This window comes from Pteropus vampyrus, unplaced genomic scaffold (assembly GCF_000151845.1).
Source record: "Pteropus vampyrus isolate Shadow unplaced genomic scaffold, Pvam_2.0 Scaffold2, whole genome shotgun sequence".
Taxonomy (NCBI): domain Eukaryota; kingdom Metazoa; phylum Chordata; class Mammalia; order Chiroptera; family Pteropodidae; genus Pteropus; species Pteropus vampyrus.
Window position 1 is genome coordinate 16098538 of NW_011888783.1, and position 16038 is coordinate 16114575.

A 16038-nucleotide genomic window follows, 5' to 3' on the forward strand; every position below is an offset into this window, starting at 1 on the left:
CTGGATTCACAGGTGGTCCAGAAACTATATTTTGAGAAACACCGTTCTAAAGTATGAGAAATGTACCCTACTTGGGGCCACTTAGTTTGAACACAAGTCATAACTTAGTAGCCTTGAAGGAGTAAGAAGCATGAGATTCAGGAAACATCTTAAAATTTTAGGTGCTCATTTTGGTACATTTATAATGAACCTTGATGTTCAGATTTGAATTACAGTAGTGCAAGCCACAGATTTAACTTGGGAATGAAAATAACCCCACTAATGAATTTTTGTTTGTTTGTATAGCCTTACTGGAATTAGATATTCTTCCCCTATGTTCCATTGTTACGATCGTTCACGCCACCATTCTAGCTAATAAACATGAATACCTCCAATGATTAAGTCAGCTACAGCTTACTATTGTCTAAAGGTTGACTCTAGCAGAAGAATCATATGTACTTCTCAATGTTCATTTACCTAATCTCTTTTACATTAACTTTTAACTTAATTCATTTCTATTCATTGGTTTACTGAGGATCTGCTTGTGCCAGGCACTGTTATAAGTGGTACTGGAGATACAGCAGTTGATAAAATATGCAAAAAGTTTCTTGCCCTAATAACTGGGTAAAGTGGGTTCAGCAATGCTGAGAGAAAAACAATAAACATTAAGGACATAATATAATAAGTGCCATAAAGAAAAATAAGGTGAGGGAATAGAGAGTGACCGAAAATGGGAAGGGAGAGGGTTTTGTTTTTGTTTTTGTTTTTTTTAAGGTGGTAAAAAGTAGCATTTAAGCAGAAATCTGAAGGGCCTAAAGATTTTAGGACTTATATTTGTTTGATTTCTGGCATTTGCCATAAAATAATAGAATTTGCTGTCTGAAAGGTATTATTCAGCCATTAAACTTTAGAGTTGTTAAAAACAACAGAACTCTTTCTTTTGATGAAATTTGATGCAGACATTCAGGAATAAGAATGATGCAGCTCTGGTTGAAATGCAAAAATAGAAGGTCCATAACCTCCCTGTTCATTCCTCCCTTGCTTTCTCTACCCTTTCTTGTCCTAGCACCTTGGGAGCTCCATCAGGGAACCCAGAACAGGTTGAAAACTACTTATTAGTTTGCAGATAAGTAAATTAAAGCTAAGAGGCCTTAAATAACTGCCTGTGGTCACTCAACTAGGTATCAGCTAAATTCATTCAGAGAATGTTTGAGCATCTACTGTGTACCAGGTGCTGTGCTAGGAGAGTCCTATGGGTATATCAGTCGGAACAAAGATAAGCTCCTGATCTCAAAAAGTTTTTAGTTTTAGTTTATAGTGGGAGGAGATAAACAGGAAAATAGGTAATTTATCGTATAAGGTAGAGTGTGGTAATAGTATCTATCCAATGGATGCTCAGGGAATGTTCTACGGGAACTGGTTTCTTAAAGAATAAATTGGAGTTAGACCAGTTAAGAGGGGTTGCAGACATAAACTTAAATAAGGGTTATCAGGATGCTTTCAGGTACAAATAACAGGCAATCCCAATACATAATAATAAGACCCAAGGTAGTTTGTTTCCAGGGTTGTTAATTCAGTGTACTGTGATATTTTCAAGAATAAGGGTTTTTCTCATCTTTCTCCACTTCCATTCTTTTGGTCACAAAATGGCTGCTAGAGTTCCAGGGGTAAGATCCGGACATAGTAAACAGCAGAAACTCTCTTTTTTCTTTTGAAGAACCAGAAGAAACCTTTTGGAATCTTTTCCTAGGCTTTCCTTCTTGCCCCACATTGACCAGAACTGTTTCATATGCCCACTCTCAAACTAGTTGCCAACTGGAGAATGGGATTACTATAATTTACTCAAACTAGTTAGGATTCATCCTGATGTTTCTTCCTGCTTATTAATTGTAAGACTTTTCTTTGTTTAATGGAGCCTTTTGGCTGAACACTGAAAATATTTCCATATAGTTTTTACATGTTATCCCATATAGATTAATTGCATGTATCATCTTTGCATTATCTCTTTAAAGAATATTAAGGGTTAAAGAAATCTCAGAGTCATGGTGAGCCCAAAGTGTTGGGATAAATATATTCCAATTTTTCTAATTTGCTTTTAAGGTTGTCTGCTTGTCATAACACCTATCATTTCAATTTCCTCGTAACCTTCTAACTACCACTAGAGTCAGAAAGCTTATTAATCCTTGAAACAGAAAGCCTGAAACCCAATTTTTATTTATTTGCTACAAAAGAAATGCTCATTTCTCTAGAATTTTTCTTTTATATACACATATACATACATATATACTCACACATACTTACAGTGACTGCAAAATGAACAGGGTTTTTCAGACAGTGGTTCTGTGAGGCCCTCATAGGAAACAATTTGTGGTAATATTCCATTTACTTGTTATGAATTCAGATTTCATCAAGTCCTCTCTGCTGGAATCACTTCTGATAATTTGAATCTAGACTCTAAAGCTAACTTACTACAGATGTTTTTCCAGGTATTGAAGCTTATTAGAATAAGAGAGGGATAATTAAGTCTTATAAAGTAAGAAACTGTTGACCAAAGTAATTCTGTCTAAACTTACTATTTTTATTGTAAATCTGAAACTTCTTTGACATTGCAGGGGATTCAAAACAAACATTTGTCTTACACTTCTTGAAATTTTCCCCTTCTGGTTTTTGAACCTGGAAGATGTAAGCAGGAATTTTTCTATTATATTCTTGCTCCTCTCTTATCAGTGGAATATAGGTAGTCACCATCTGCTTAGTTATCAATTGGTCTACAGAGTTATCTCAGACTTTTTTATGCTTTCAGTTAATGTGCTTTTATTTTCAAAGACCTTTATTAGTTCAGTGCTTCTGAAAGTTTAACATGTGTATGAATTACCTGGGGTTCTTATTAAAATGTGGATTCTGAGGTTCTGCATTTCTAACAAGTACCCAAATGATGTGACCACTTTGAAGAGCAAAGTTGTAGTTGTTATTCTACATAACTCTGTAAAGTTGGACAAGAACACTGAAACTTGAAGTCTATTACATACATCAAAGATGGGAATCTCTTTTAGAAGAGGGGTTAGATTTCCAGACACTAATCAGTTATACGAGAAATTACTTTTTTGGTGTTTCTTCTTCTTCTCCCTCTTTGTTTTCCCACTGACTTCTTAATAAACCCATTTAATAACTTAAACAAAGAATTTTTAAGAGTTGGGAATTTTGAGTTTTCTACAGTTAATTTTTTGGCTTTGAATGAATATTGTTTATGGTACATATTTCAGTATGTATATTGTCTGTGCTGTTTTATTGCAGGTTTCCAGTATTATTTATTACCATTTGTAAAATAATTGGATTGATTAAATAATGTTTGTCATACCTCCCATAAGCCTTACTCTCTTTTTCTTTCTTTCTTTCTTTTTTTTTTTTTTGTTTCAAAACATCGTTAATTGACATTAATTTTCAGTGATCATGTTTGGAAAATGGAAAAGAGAAATGTGATATCTTAAAGTCATTCTTTGGACTCTAAACAGTTTTAATAGAAGAGAGTAAACCTGCAAGGGAGGAGACTAGAAATGACCCCAGTGTTTATCAGTATCCTTTGGATTTATAGCACATTCATATCATAACAGCATGAGGGGAACTAGCTTAGTAAAAGTCAGGTCCTCAATAACATTAACTGAATGATGTCACATCAGTTAATGAACCAGCTCTGGATCCTCCTTTGTGTAAGTTGCATCATTTTCTGAATATGGACATAGACTTCTTGCCAGCAGTTATTTTCAGTCAGAAGCAAGATATCACTGCTAATTTTTTTTAAAAGTAAAGACCTAGATTCACCCTGAAAACTTAGGAATAAGGACCTAATATTACCATATTTGACAACTTTAAAGATTTTAAATATACTTCAGTGTTGCAAAATAAATATTCGAGAGTTCTGATGTTCAGCAAAAATATCATAAATGGTAATGTAACTTGGCTTTAGTGCTGGATTGAGCTATCTTTAAAGGATTTTTAGAAAATGTAATCAGAGTTTAAGTAGCTGGGGGTAGTTGAATGGCTAAATGGACAAGAGATATAGAAAATAAAGTTCTTATTAATTGTGTTAGAGGAAACTATTTCAGGGTGTTAATTTAAGTTACAAGAATTTAGTTTTATGCAGAATATCAAATAGTACCTTTGGAATTGTTTTATTTAACATTATAAAGGTATTATTTTGTGAAACCTGTCTCAGTTTGGATATGTGTATAAAAATAATGTCTGTGCACCATATGTTTGATTCATATATAAAATTTATTTCTTCCTGTGGGTGATAGTCAAAAAATGTTGAAAGCTATTGTATTAGAACACAATAAAATGGAGGATTTAACTTAATTATGGAGAGCTTTGAGTTAAGATGGTGGACTGAGCCAATAGCCAATACAAGAATCTTCCTTCTTGTTTCTAATAGATAGAAACACCAGAGAAAATAACCAGAAAAGGATTGTACTGATGATGGTGTGGTATTTTTAGGACACATAGAAGGACTTAAAAGCAAGAAACGGGATTCTCTATGTGCCAAAAACCAAGAGGACCCCTGACAGTAGAAAGTGAATCAAAGTGTGTGGACCTCACTGAACTTATGTATGACTTAGAGGCCTTTGTGAACATATAGAAATAACAGTCGAGGCATAGACTCCAGGCTACCAGTGCTGGAACAAGTCTCACTCATAAAGCCTAGAAAAGGCTATACTTTCCATGATCAGATACTAGAAAAATGCCCCCACTCTCACCCCTTCTGCACAAGGGAGGAAACTGTTACTCTCAAGAAATTAGAGATTGGGACTGTAAGAGGTTAAGGGGCCTTAATTTGCATTACCAATATCCTAGTGCAGAAACACCAAGGCTTAAAATAATCCACCACCCAAGACCCTCCATAGGTCTTTCCCTAGAAGAAACAACCACAAAACTCCCCAATAGATAACATCTCCACAACCCAGGGGACCACAGGTTCCCTTGGAACTTAACCAGTACTGCCAAATGACCACACATCCAAAACAAGACACGGAAACCAGCTGTTGTGAGAGGTCATTAGCAGATGACAAGTGGTGGGGGCAGAGATACCTGAGAAACTATAAGTAATTAGAGCAGTCTGAAAGGAATTTTTAAAGTAATCTGTTTAAAATATCGAAAGGGACTAAGAATTTATTAAACAAGAATAAAATGTTGCCCAAAAAGAGCAGATAGATTTGAAAGAGAAACAAATAGAATTTTTAGAAATAAAATTAGTGTCTGGGAAGAGAAAAACAATGTAAACCTAAGAAAATCAAATTATAGAATCTGCAGTTTCAAGACTAGCTAAGAAAGTCAGATTATAAGACCAAAGGTAAATTTGGGACATAATCTTTTAGAAATCTAATACTAACTTAATGTTAAAGAGTTCATTCTGCCAAAGAATCTAACAAATCACAACTGCCAGTGCATCTCAAAGCATCACCCTTTTAGTCTTAAAACTAATCTTCCCTGCTTTGTCCTCTTGCTTCATTACCAGGGAGAAAAATACAATTAATGGTAGTTCTTTTTTCCCTTTGTCATTCTTAAGACTTTGAAGAAATCAGTGTAGCTCTGGCTCCTTATCAAGAGAAGGATGGATCTCCTTGCAATCTGTTTATACAAATTTATAAAATGAATATGTAATATGAAAGTCTTTACAGTCGAACTCTCAGGAGTGTATTGTGTTTACTGTTGCTTCTCCCCTCATATAATTTGATATTCTGTGATTATATCATCATCATCATCATCATTTTGCTCACTAACAATTGCATAGTTTTCTTTAGGCATTTGCTAACATTTGTATAGGGAGATTATTATTTAGTCATTTTGATAGAATGTACTTGAAATTGTTTTTCTAGTAGTGTGCTGAGCTCAACTTTGATTTTATATCCCTCATGTGCCAATAGCACACATTTTTTGAGATGACTGTAGTTTGGGATATGGTTTATAGCAATAGAATAGACATTTTTCTGCAAAAGGTAACTGGTCCCAATGGGGTTCAAACTTGTGATCTTGGCCTCATTATCACACTTTTGTAACCATCGGACTTAATAGTTATATTATATGTATTTCAATCTGTAATCTTGAAATCAAGTCTTTTTTTTTTTTTTAATTACCCAAGGCTTATTTCAGATATGTAATTAAAAATCACTTTGGGACGTTTCTCACTTTTGTTTGATAGTAGAAGTAACAAAAGTAGAGCAGACAGCCAAAGAACCTAACTCACTTTTCATCTTCCCTGTGTTTTCTATGACAGTGAAAGTCACAAAAGTGAAGCTTGCAGGCAAAGAGCCTAACTCACTTTACGGAGAGTGCTACGGTACCTTTTTCTTTTAGTAAGGCTATAGCAGGTCTGATGTCAGTCACTTTAGAGACCTTTAGACCTCAGTGCTCATTTATTGCTAAAATGTACCAGCTCTGCTTCTGCATTATGAAGATCATCTGTCAACACTTTGAGATATTCTCCTTTGTTATTAAGCTTGTGATGCTCTACACTGTCAGGTTTTTTGCCAATTATAGTTAAGGTACAATGGTGTATTCACCAGATCAAAGTCTCACATTGGCGGTAGAGGAATGATTTGTAAGTCTTTATTCATCTGAATTGTACAATAGAACACCTGAGGAATGCAAATAATCCCTCTGAGGACTCTGCAGGAAAGGCTGTTAAAATGACAGGGTAGAACTATTGTTATTCTGAATTGATGTTTTAGCCAAAGTAATTATTTCTTATCTTGTTGTTTCATAACAGTTCTAGTTTTATTAGTTATGTTGACCATATTTATGAAACAAAATGTATATGATATTTTTATATTATCCTTTTACATGGGCATGTTTTATTTTATTTCATTGAATCTGTATTTGGTATATGATCTTTTTTAAAATTACATATTTGATTGTATATTGATGTGTATAATAAACATATGTTATATTTTAATGTACAGTTTTGTTTGAATAGTGTAAGTCCAAAGTAACTTAGACTTTCATTTTATTATAGGCAGAAGTATCAATTAAAATTTTCCCTTTTTTTCTTAACCTGTCCTTCATAATTTTGGATAAGAAAATATACGGTTTGGATTTCCTGTTTAAAAGGACAACTACTTTATTCCAAAATAAATATGTATTTGTTTATTTATTGGATAGGACCATTTTTTTAGGTTATGACCAAAAGAAAGAAAATTTACAAAGATCAAAAACCACTGAAAACATTAAACAAACAATAGATTAGTCTTGTATAAAAACATGTACAAACTATTGTGTGAATTTTTCATTCCTTTATCCCATCCTAAATCCTACTCAGTAGGCCATATATAGTGTTAGTTTTCTAATAACTCTGGTCCTCTGCCATTTTCTTGTTGGGTGAGTGTTAATGAATTTATGGTTCAGTTCTTTTGTTTCTTTTCCCCTAAAGCAACATTAACACTGATTATTTAAAGGATTCCTGCCGCAGTTTTTTGCCATAGTAGCTATTTAAACCGTGGTCTAAATATGGGAGACTAGTGGAACTATGCATGGTATACATTAAATTTTTTAATATAAATTTCTCTGAAATCTGTGTTCAGTTCTATTATACAGTATTCCAGAATCATTGGCATATATACTATGATTATCTGAGAATGAAAATGAATAATAGTAATTAGTGTTAATATTTGTTAACTATATGCCAGGCATTACTTTTCTAGGTTCTTTACAACATATTATGTACTTTTATTATCTCCATTTTTATAGATGAGGAAACTGGGGCTTAGAAAGGTTTAATAAATAACCTACCCAAGAATAAAAAGCTAGCAAAGTGGTAGGATCGGAATTTGGTTAATATTTTTTCTACACTTATTTCATTTATGTTCTAACTACTACTTTGTCAAAATACTCCACGCTTTGAAAGAAAAAAAAATCACTCAGTCCTCTTTTCAGGTAATACTTGGTATCAGTTTCCTAACTGATTAGGCTTTTCCAACCCTTTACAATTAAAGGAATTTATTTCCTCTGCTGTTCTATTATTCATGATCCTACAAAAGTGAGATTCATAAGAGCAGTATGAACATAATCGACTAGGTTTGTAAATCTTTATTTCTGGACATATTTGTTTTGATTAGCAGAAGTCTCCCTCAAAACTAATACAACTGTAAGCTCTGAGCTAGGCTTATAGATATCTGGATAGAACAAATTAATTATTTGTCAAAGACTGTTCAAAATGAGCTGACACTTTTAGATATGATTTCTATACAAATAGAACTTTATGTTTTGGTTTTTTAAAAGTCTACTTTGCAAAGTAGGGAAAATAAATCATAAAATTGAGATGTTCAAGGGCACTGGTGTTACTGCTGAACAAATTCAGTATAACTTTAAAAAGTTTTAAAATATTTGTGTTATGGTTCCTACAGATAATGTGCTAAAGTAAAACTAGGTTACAGTAAAATATTATGGCGTATACCTGAAGCAATTGCTGCCTGTTAATGCCTTGACCTTGGAAAGCTATACACAAAAGATGGCATCATAAAACCGTGCAATTCTTATGAATATGTATGTGCTACTTGATAATAATGAATGTGGTACAGTCATGCATGCACTACAAGATAATGTTGTGCCCTTTTTTGTCTACAGGTTGATAAAAATTAAAGAGTGGGTGGACAAGTATGACCCAGGTGCCTTGGTCATTCCTTTTAGTGGGGCCTTGGAACTCAAGTTGCAAGAATTGAGTGCTGAGGAGAGACAGAAGTATCTAGAAGCGAACATGACACAAAGGTTAATTAGCATTCATTTTCCCTACACTTTATTATCAACTATTTCCTTGCAGTAATTTAATTGCTTGCGCTGATAGAATAATAAATGACAGAGTAATTACCATTATAAAGAGGGAATCTTCTCCTTTCTTTACCATGAGACAGAGTGAAAAGATTTATTTTAAATTAAGTTTTTAACTGTCATCTGTCATCTCCGTACAGTGTTTTAATTATAACATAGGTATTAGTTATGTATATTTTTGAGAAGGAATGATCGCCAAAACTCTTTCGTCATGTTCAGTGGGGGAGGGGAAAGGGTGAATCAGTTGCCTTAATTTTTTCTGAGTAACCATAATATATTGTTTAAACATTGGATTTCAATCAAATAATTTTGCTTTCATGACCCACGTGCTAGAAATAACTAGTATTGGAGGAAAATAGCCATAGGATGGATAGATCAAGTTTTTCTCTTTTATATAATAAACAATTTTAAAATGATACATTCAGACTAATACAATTAAAACCAGTTTTAGGAGATTTTTTAGAAACTGTTATATGCTTTCTGACCTCTTCAAGTACACTATGAGAGATGAATGGTCATTTACTAATATCTTTAATATTTTCTGCTTGAAATGAATCATTTTAGCTCTATACCAATCTCTTACACAGTCAACTTGTATGTTGAGTGAATTTGTTTCATTTTATTTCAGCGCTTTGCCAAAGATCATTAAGGCTGGGTTTGCAGCACTCCAACTAGAATACTTTTTCACTGCAGGCCCAGATGAAGTGCGTGCATGGACCATCAGGGTAAGATTCATACTTATTCATCAGCTATATCCAGTTCCACACTATTGAATTCAGATTGATATCACTGACTTTGAAGTTTGTCATGGTGGCGGTTAGCTAGTCATTACAGATGAGGTTTTTGTCCAGGATAACTTTAATTATTTGTGAGCTGCTGAACAGTGAAAGTGGAGCGGCATTGATTGAGGCAGGTAACAATTGATTCTGCCTATTACATAGTCTGAATTTCTTCATCCTGTAGAATCTGTCTACCCTCCTCCTGTGGTCAGAGATAAGACGCACCAGTATTGTGCTTGCTTAATCTGTGTGACTGGGTTTGTCTGCAGTGAAATTGATGTTGCTTTTCATTTTGTATTCGCTAAGTTTGTTTGGGTTGCGGGTGGTTCTTTCCTCCTTTGCTTTGCTTGGATTACATTTTCAGCAATAAAAGCAATATGACATCATTATGCTCTTCATAGATACACAGTTGGGCTCAAAGAGCTAAACTCAATGTGTAATAATTCATGCCTTTTGTAATTTGAATTCATAGAAGTAGTGTTTATTTTTGTTATGTTATATATTCAGTCTTCTTTAAAAATATGTATTTTGAATATTGAAGTATACTGATTACAAGAAAGAATGACTAATTTATTCCCAGAGGACAATAGAAACTGAACTGTAATGACTTGCTTTTAAATGTAAATATACTGTAATATGGTAGTTACTATTGAAAAATATTTTGAAATATATGTAGTCCAAAATAGTGTTGTAGAATATAAAAATAATGTCAGAACTTTTAGAAATACTCGGTCTTACTTATTCTTTTTTTTTATGCTTTTTTAATATATTCTACATGATTAATTTGGTGCTGCTTTGAATTCTGTTAACACTTGCTACTGCAGTTTATTGTTACATTTATTTTGATTTAACGTGGATAGGAATGTGAAGGCAGTTCAACATAATGTTAAATGCATTGTGTGAGTGTGAGATTGACTTTTCTTTTATCTCCTCTTCCCTTTGTAAAAAAAAAAGTGTTTGATTTCTAACCAAGGTCCTTTTATATATAGACTTACAAAATAATGTCAAAGCAAATCTGAGTTGGTAACCAAATTGCTAGGGTTTATTTTTACTATATATTTTAAAGCCTTAAAACTTCCAAACTTAAGTATGTGTAGCAGGAAAGATAACATGTTCCGGGCTTGAAAATGTGAAAGCTGGTTTATCTTAAGACTGATTGTAAGTATCCATGATTTAATGTGCTAAGATATTTAGTCAGGTAAGCATCAGTGAGTAGCCATATTAACCCAATACATCTTTTATTGTAAAAACTGTGCTTTATAGTGTCAGACTTCTTATCACTTTAACATGCTTTATTAAGCAGGCTTTAGGTCACCATTATTTCTCAGATTTCTTTCCATGGTTGTGTGTGTCTGGAATGTAGGTCCTTGTAATTTAGCACATGGAGTAATTAGAAGACATTTTTCTTTCTATATCAACTTGAATTTTTCTAAATGTTGGTTAGAAGCAGAGTGTATAATGTAAAATGTTTGAAAATTTTATTATTAAAATTTTGTGAGAATTTCAAAATTATTTGCCAAACATAGATTATATGATTCGTTAGAAATATCTTTAAAATGTTCCTTTATATATTGATTTTTATATGTTCTTTAGATGAGCTGAAAATTTCAAGGCTTTTTATCTTTTTAAAACCTTTGATAATTCATCTTGAAAGTTACTTTGAAATTCTTATTTTTTTTTTTTTTTTCACTGTGAAGAATAGAAAATCGAAATGAAACCCAGGCCCAAACCAGAACACTGCATCCAAATCAATGAAGCTGTGGATGACTGTTAGGAAAAACAAAGCTGTGCTGTTTTAATATCTACTGGTCTGTCTTTGCTGAATCTGCTGCACAGATAGTGCTCAGTGTTGAAAATGCACTAATTATGTATCTGACATCTTAAGTGATATTAAACTAAGTTTAAGTTGACTCCAACTGCAGATCAGAAAAAACTCTATGCTTACAATCAATCATCTTAAATGCAATTAGTTTTCTCTGGTCTTTCTTTTCAAAGAAAGGGACGAAGGCTCCTCAAGCTGCAGGAAAGATCCACACAGATTTTGAAAAAGGATTCATTATGGCTGAAGTAATGAAATACGAAGATTTTAAAGAGGAAGGTTCTGAAAATGCGGTCAAGGTAAGGAATTATTTTTAGTTTCATATTTTATGATACTTACTAATATGAAGATACTCATGATTAAAATAAATAGCCATCTTTTAAACTGTGTGTAGGGTTTTGTGTTACTATGAAATGATTGAAGAACTATAGTTGTTTACAGGATTTTAGATAATTTTTTAAATGTAGGAATTGTCATTCAGTAATTTTGTGGTTTTCTGAAACTGAAAATAAAAATAAACTAGTTTTAAGTAATTATAAATAATTTCAAAGAATCTGTTCACTGATGGCCAATGAAAAATTATGCTTGTTACATTTGAATATCTAAATTAGAGGTAATATGAATATGGTTATGATTGATTCAAGGAAAGGGACAGAAATTTAGTTAAATAAAACCTATTCTTACTGCAACTTCATGGTAGTACTTTTTTTTTTTTGAAGATCTTTGGGAATTTGATTTGCTTTCTCAACACTAGAGGGCAGGTCCAAAATTGTGCTTTATTTTAACTAATAAGTATAATTTGATTTGCAGCTACTAATAGTGAAGCAATGTTATACATGAATAATAAGTGATTTTTTTAATGTAAACTCTGAGGCTTAATTTTCTTTGGCTTTATTAGGTTTTACTTAGCAGAATCTCGTAGGAATGTCTCTATTCGATAGGTCAAGTGATTAAACTGACATTGTAGGAAGGCTTCTTTATCTTTAATTTGATGTTTGAAGACTACTGTAGAAAATGTTAAAGAATTTATAGAGATCCCTGCTGTGTTTACTATTTCATAATTGGAAAAGAATGCAGAAAAGTTTATTTCATTGGTATCGTTGGAAAAATCATCCTAAACAGCAGGACTTTAATAGAACTTCTGAGACCCCAGGAAGAGGAGGGAAAAAATCGTGGTATAATTGGTTCATTGTAGAATGAGAGCCATTTTGTTTTTTTTTTAAAGAAGTGAGGGAAGTTATAGTTTATAGCTAAACAACGTCATTAACTTTTCAGTGGTCTCATCTGTATCAGTAGATAACTATGCAAATATTGAGATTAAACTTTGTCAGGAATGCTAATTAGACTTGAGAATCTCTGGTTATTTTTCAACATGCTACACATCATGTTGGCATATTTATTTTTCATAGAATAAAGATGATTGAAATAAGGATATTTTCCTCTTACTAGAATTCAGAAATCAGATGCTGCTTTTGTGTACTTTTATGTGATAAACCTGTTTTACCAATTCTTAATAAACTTGAAAGATGTGTAAACTGTAAATACTTCTTTTAACAATACAAGGAAACTTCGTCATATACAATAAAATAATATCTCCTGCTTGTAGAAATGCTAAACATGAACTGAGAGCTTTTATGCTATCTATTGGAAAAGATTGACCTTTGAATTTTCAGCTTATAATACCATTAAGTGTTTTATGTGATTTTTAATCTCCAAAACTAACATTTCAAAATTTGAACACCAAGTAAATAGAGCATTTATGAATTATTTTATGCTCTCTTATTCAACAAATATTTACTTGCATATTATCAAATAGGTTTTAGGTTTGAGAGCAAGATTCTGTGTATGTGTATGTATGTGTATGTGTTTCTAACACCAGTGCAGCATAACTAATTTAATGCCAGTGCTGTGAACTATATACTGAATAGCTCTGTGTGGGCTTTGTAGTCTACAGGGATATCACATTATTAGCAATCATATCTGCTTAGGCAAAGCTGGCTTCTACAGATGGCTGCTTTCAAGTGCAAATGAACTGGTTAGACGTGTCTTGTTTAATACATACTCAAGATTCACAAATGGGTATTGATTTTTTTTTTTCAACCAGTGTTTCTGATAGCAGTGGAAATGGATTAAATGGTCTCTAGAGAATTTAAAGGAACACTGTCACCTTTAATTAATAGTAAACTTGAGTGATAACAATGTATATAAACTTATATTAATATGTTATGTCAATATGTAAATTTGATTTAAGTTGTCTGTATAGTTTTATAACAGTGGGCTTTATATTCTCAAAATAAGTAGCATATGGCCTTCATACATCACATGTCTTTATAAAAATCATGTGAGAGAGAGCCTTTTAGAATATTAGAGTATCATGGCTTTTTAAAAATGAGCTTTGTTTTAATAGCACACATTATTAGTAGGTGATTAGATAGATAGATAAATAGATAGTCAGTCTAGATATTTGAAAATATGCTTACTAGGGCTCTGTGATCTGGTTTGTTGATTTTAACCTCAAATGTATGATCTTCATTCACTAAAAACCAGTGTTTTTTCTGATTAGTATAATTACACTTGACTTTGAACAGTCTTATCAGTATCTTCAAAAGAAAGTACTAATATTGTTGGGCAAAAGTTTCATTTTCTCAGTGAATTCTAACAGAAGGAAAATACTTTTGAGAATTTTTTATAAAAGATGCTCAAGTCCTCATTGTCAAGTGGTCAATGGTGGGGTCACATGGAGCTGTGTCGGTGTATGCAGTGTTAAACTTAGATGCTCAAGAGCCTGTTGTGCTTAGGGTAAAGTGTGTGTGCTGTGCCACAGGCTGGGTCCCTGGAACTGCCGCTTATTTGTGTAAGCCGATTCCACATCTAGATCTGCTTACCAGCAGGTGGAATCAGTTGCTTTGTCGACTAATATACAAGTGGAAAAAATATCTGCCTTTGCAGTTCCAACCTGTTAGAGTCTGCTTGTAACTAGGGCTGTTAGTCAGTGGAGGCATATCTTGTTGCATTGTGCTTCGCTTTATCGCGCTTCACAGATGTTACCTTTTTTTACAAATTGAAGGCCAGACCCTCTACCAGCAAAAAGACTATGACTCACTTTATTGCAGTACTCACTTTATTATGGTGGTCTGTAACTAAATTCGTGATACCTCCATGGTATGTCTGTAATCTTCGTGATGAATTCTAGTATACACCACTATTTATGGTCATTGACAAGACTAAATAAAAAACTACAAGGAAATAATTTTAAAATCTGTGCATTATCATAGATAATACTTTCCCTTGTAGCAAACTTCCCTTTTGACATCACCAGCATCACGAAAGGATTTCTTTAAGCAAATAAAGAAGCTTTAAACTAGTTATATAGTCTTTTTTTCCTGGTTAGTTTGATTTGTTTTGTTACAGTGACTTGCTGGATGTTTGCAGACACATCAGAAATGTACCATAAACAGCATGTAATGAAACTTAATGATATTGGTATAATTACATTTATCTACCAACAATTTAGTGAAGAATACATTATGATTATGTATGTATGGAAAACTGAGTTCTGCCCAAATCAGGAATACTTTGCTTTTCTCCAAGTCTAGTTTTGAACTTGTATGCCTTCCTATATTTCTTTTTTTTAAATATGACCCAAGAAGTATAATACTTTTTTGCATCTGCTCCTACCATTTACCTTATGCATTTAGTTGTAAAATAACCCATTTCCTCTGTATTTCCTATTTTCAGGCTGCTGGAAAGTACAGACAACAAGGCAGAAATTATATTGTTGAAGATGGAGATATTATCTTCTTCAAATTTAATACACCTCAGCAACCGAAGAAGAAATAAATTTTAGTTATTGCTCAGATACATGTACAATTTCCAAAAGGCACATGAATTTTTTAATTAAAATTTCTGAAAACTGAAGGGACAAAGAAAGTTGGGGGGGTTGGGAATCTTCTACAAACAGAATTATTTTTATTTGTTTTAAAATTAAAATACTGTGTACCCCCAATGAAATGCAAGTTCACTAATGTGAACAGCTTTGCTTTTCACGTGATTAAGACCCTACTCCAAATTGTAGAAGCTTTTCAGGAACCATATTACTCTCATGATACTTCATTAATCTCCATCATGTATGCCAAGCCTGACACATTTGACAGTGAGGACAATGTGGCTTGCTCCTTTTTGAATCTACAGATAATGCATGTTTTACAGTACTCCAGATGTCTACACTCAATAAAACATTTGACAAAACCAGCCTTGGTGTGTTTGGGATGTCTGTATTGACTGACTGTAGTGTGCTGAATGCGATACGGCACCTGGTGGTTGCTGATTACAGAATTTTAAGGCGTATGTATGACACAGTAACTGGCAGTGTGGGGCAGCTGCAATTGTATCTTAAAAGTGAGTCTTTCATGGGAATCAGAAGAATAGTATACCAGGGATTTGTCTCAAGAAAGTTAATTAATTTGTAGATGGACATTTATTGAAAGATGATAGCAACAGTGTTACAAAGAATATAACATAGGTGATTGTGACCAAAAAGAAAATAATTCTGGGGGAAAAATGTGCTTCAAAAATTAAGGGATTTTTGTTGTTGTTGTGACCACAGTGAAGAGAGTTTCTTTTTAATATTTCCTTTGAAATTATGAA

General features: G+C 33.0%; 1 protein-coding gene across 3 annotated transcripts in view; it reads left to right on the forward strand.

The window, feature by feature from the left end:
* Nucleotides 1-15642, forward strand: part of OLA1 (Obg like ATPase 1) — a 149680-nt gene extending 134038 nt beyond the window's left edge. For all 3 annotated transcript variants that reach the window (XM_011357365.1, XM_023529434.1, XM_011357374.2), the window contains 4 exons: nt 8593-8733; nt 9422-9518; nt 11568-11690; nt 15130-15642. In XM_011357365.1, coding sequence (XP_011355667.1) covers nt 8593-8733; nt 9422-9518; nt 11568-11690; nt 15130-15231 — 463 coding nt within the window. In that variant the 3' untranslated portion in view covers nt 15232-15642. The remainder of the gene's footprint in view (nt 1-8592; nt 8734-9421; nt 9519-11567; nt 11691-15129) is intronic.
* Nucleotides 15643-16038: the final 396 nt, after the last annotated feature.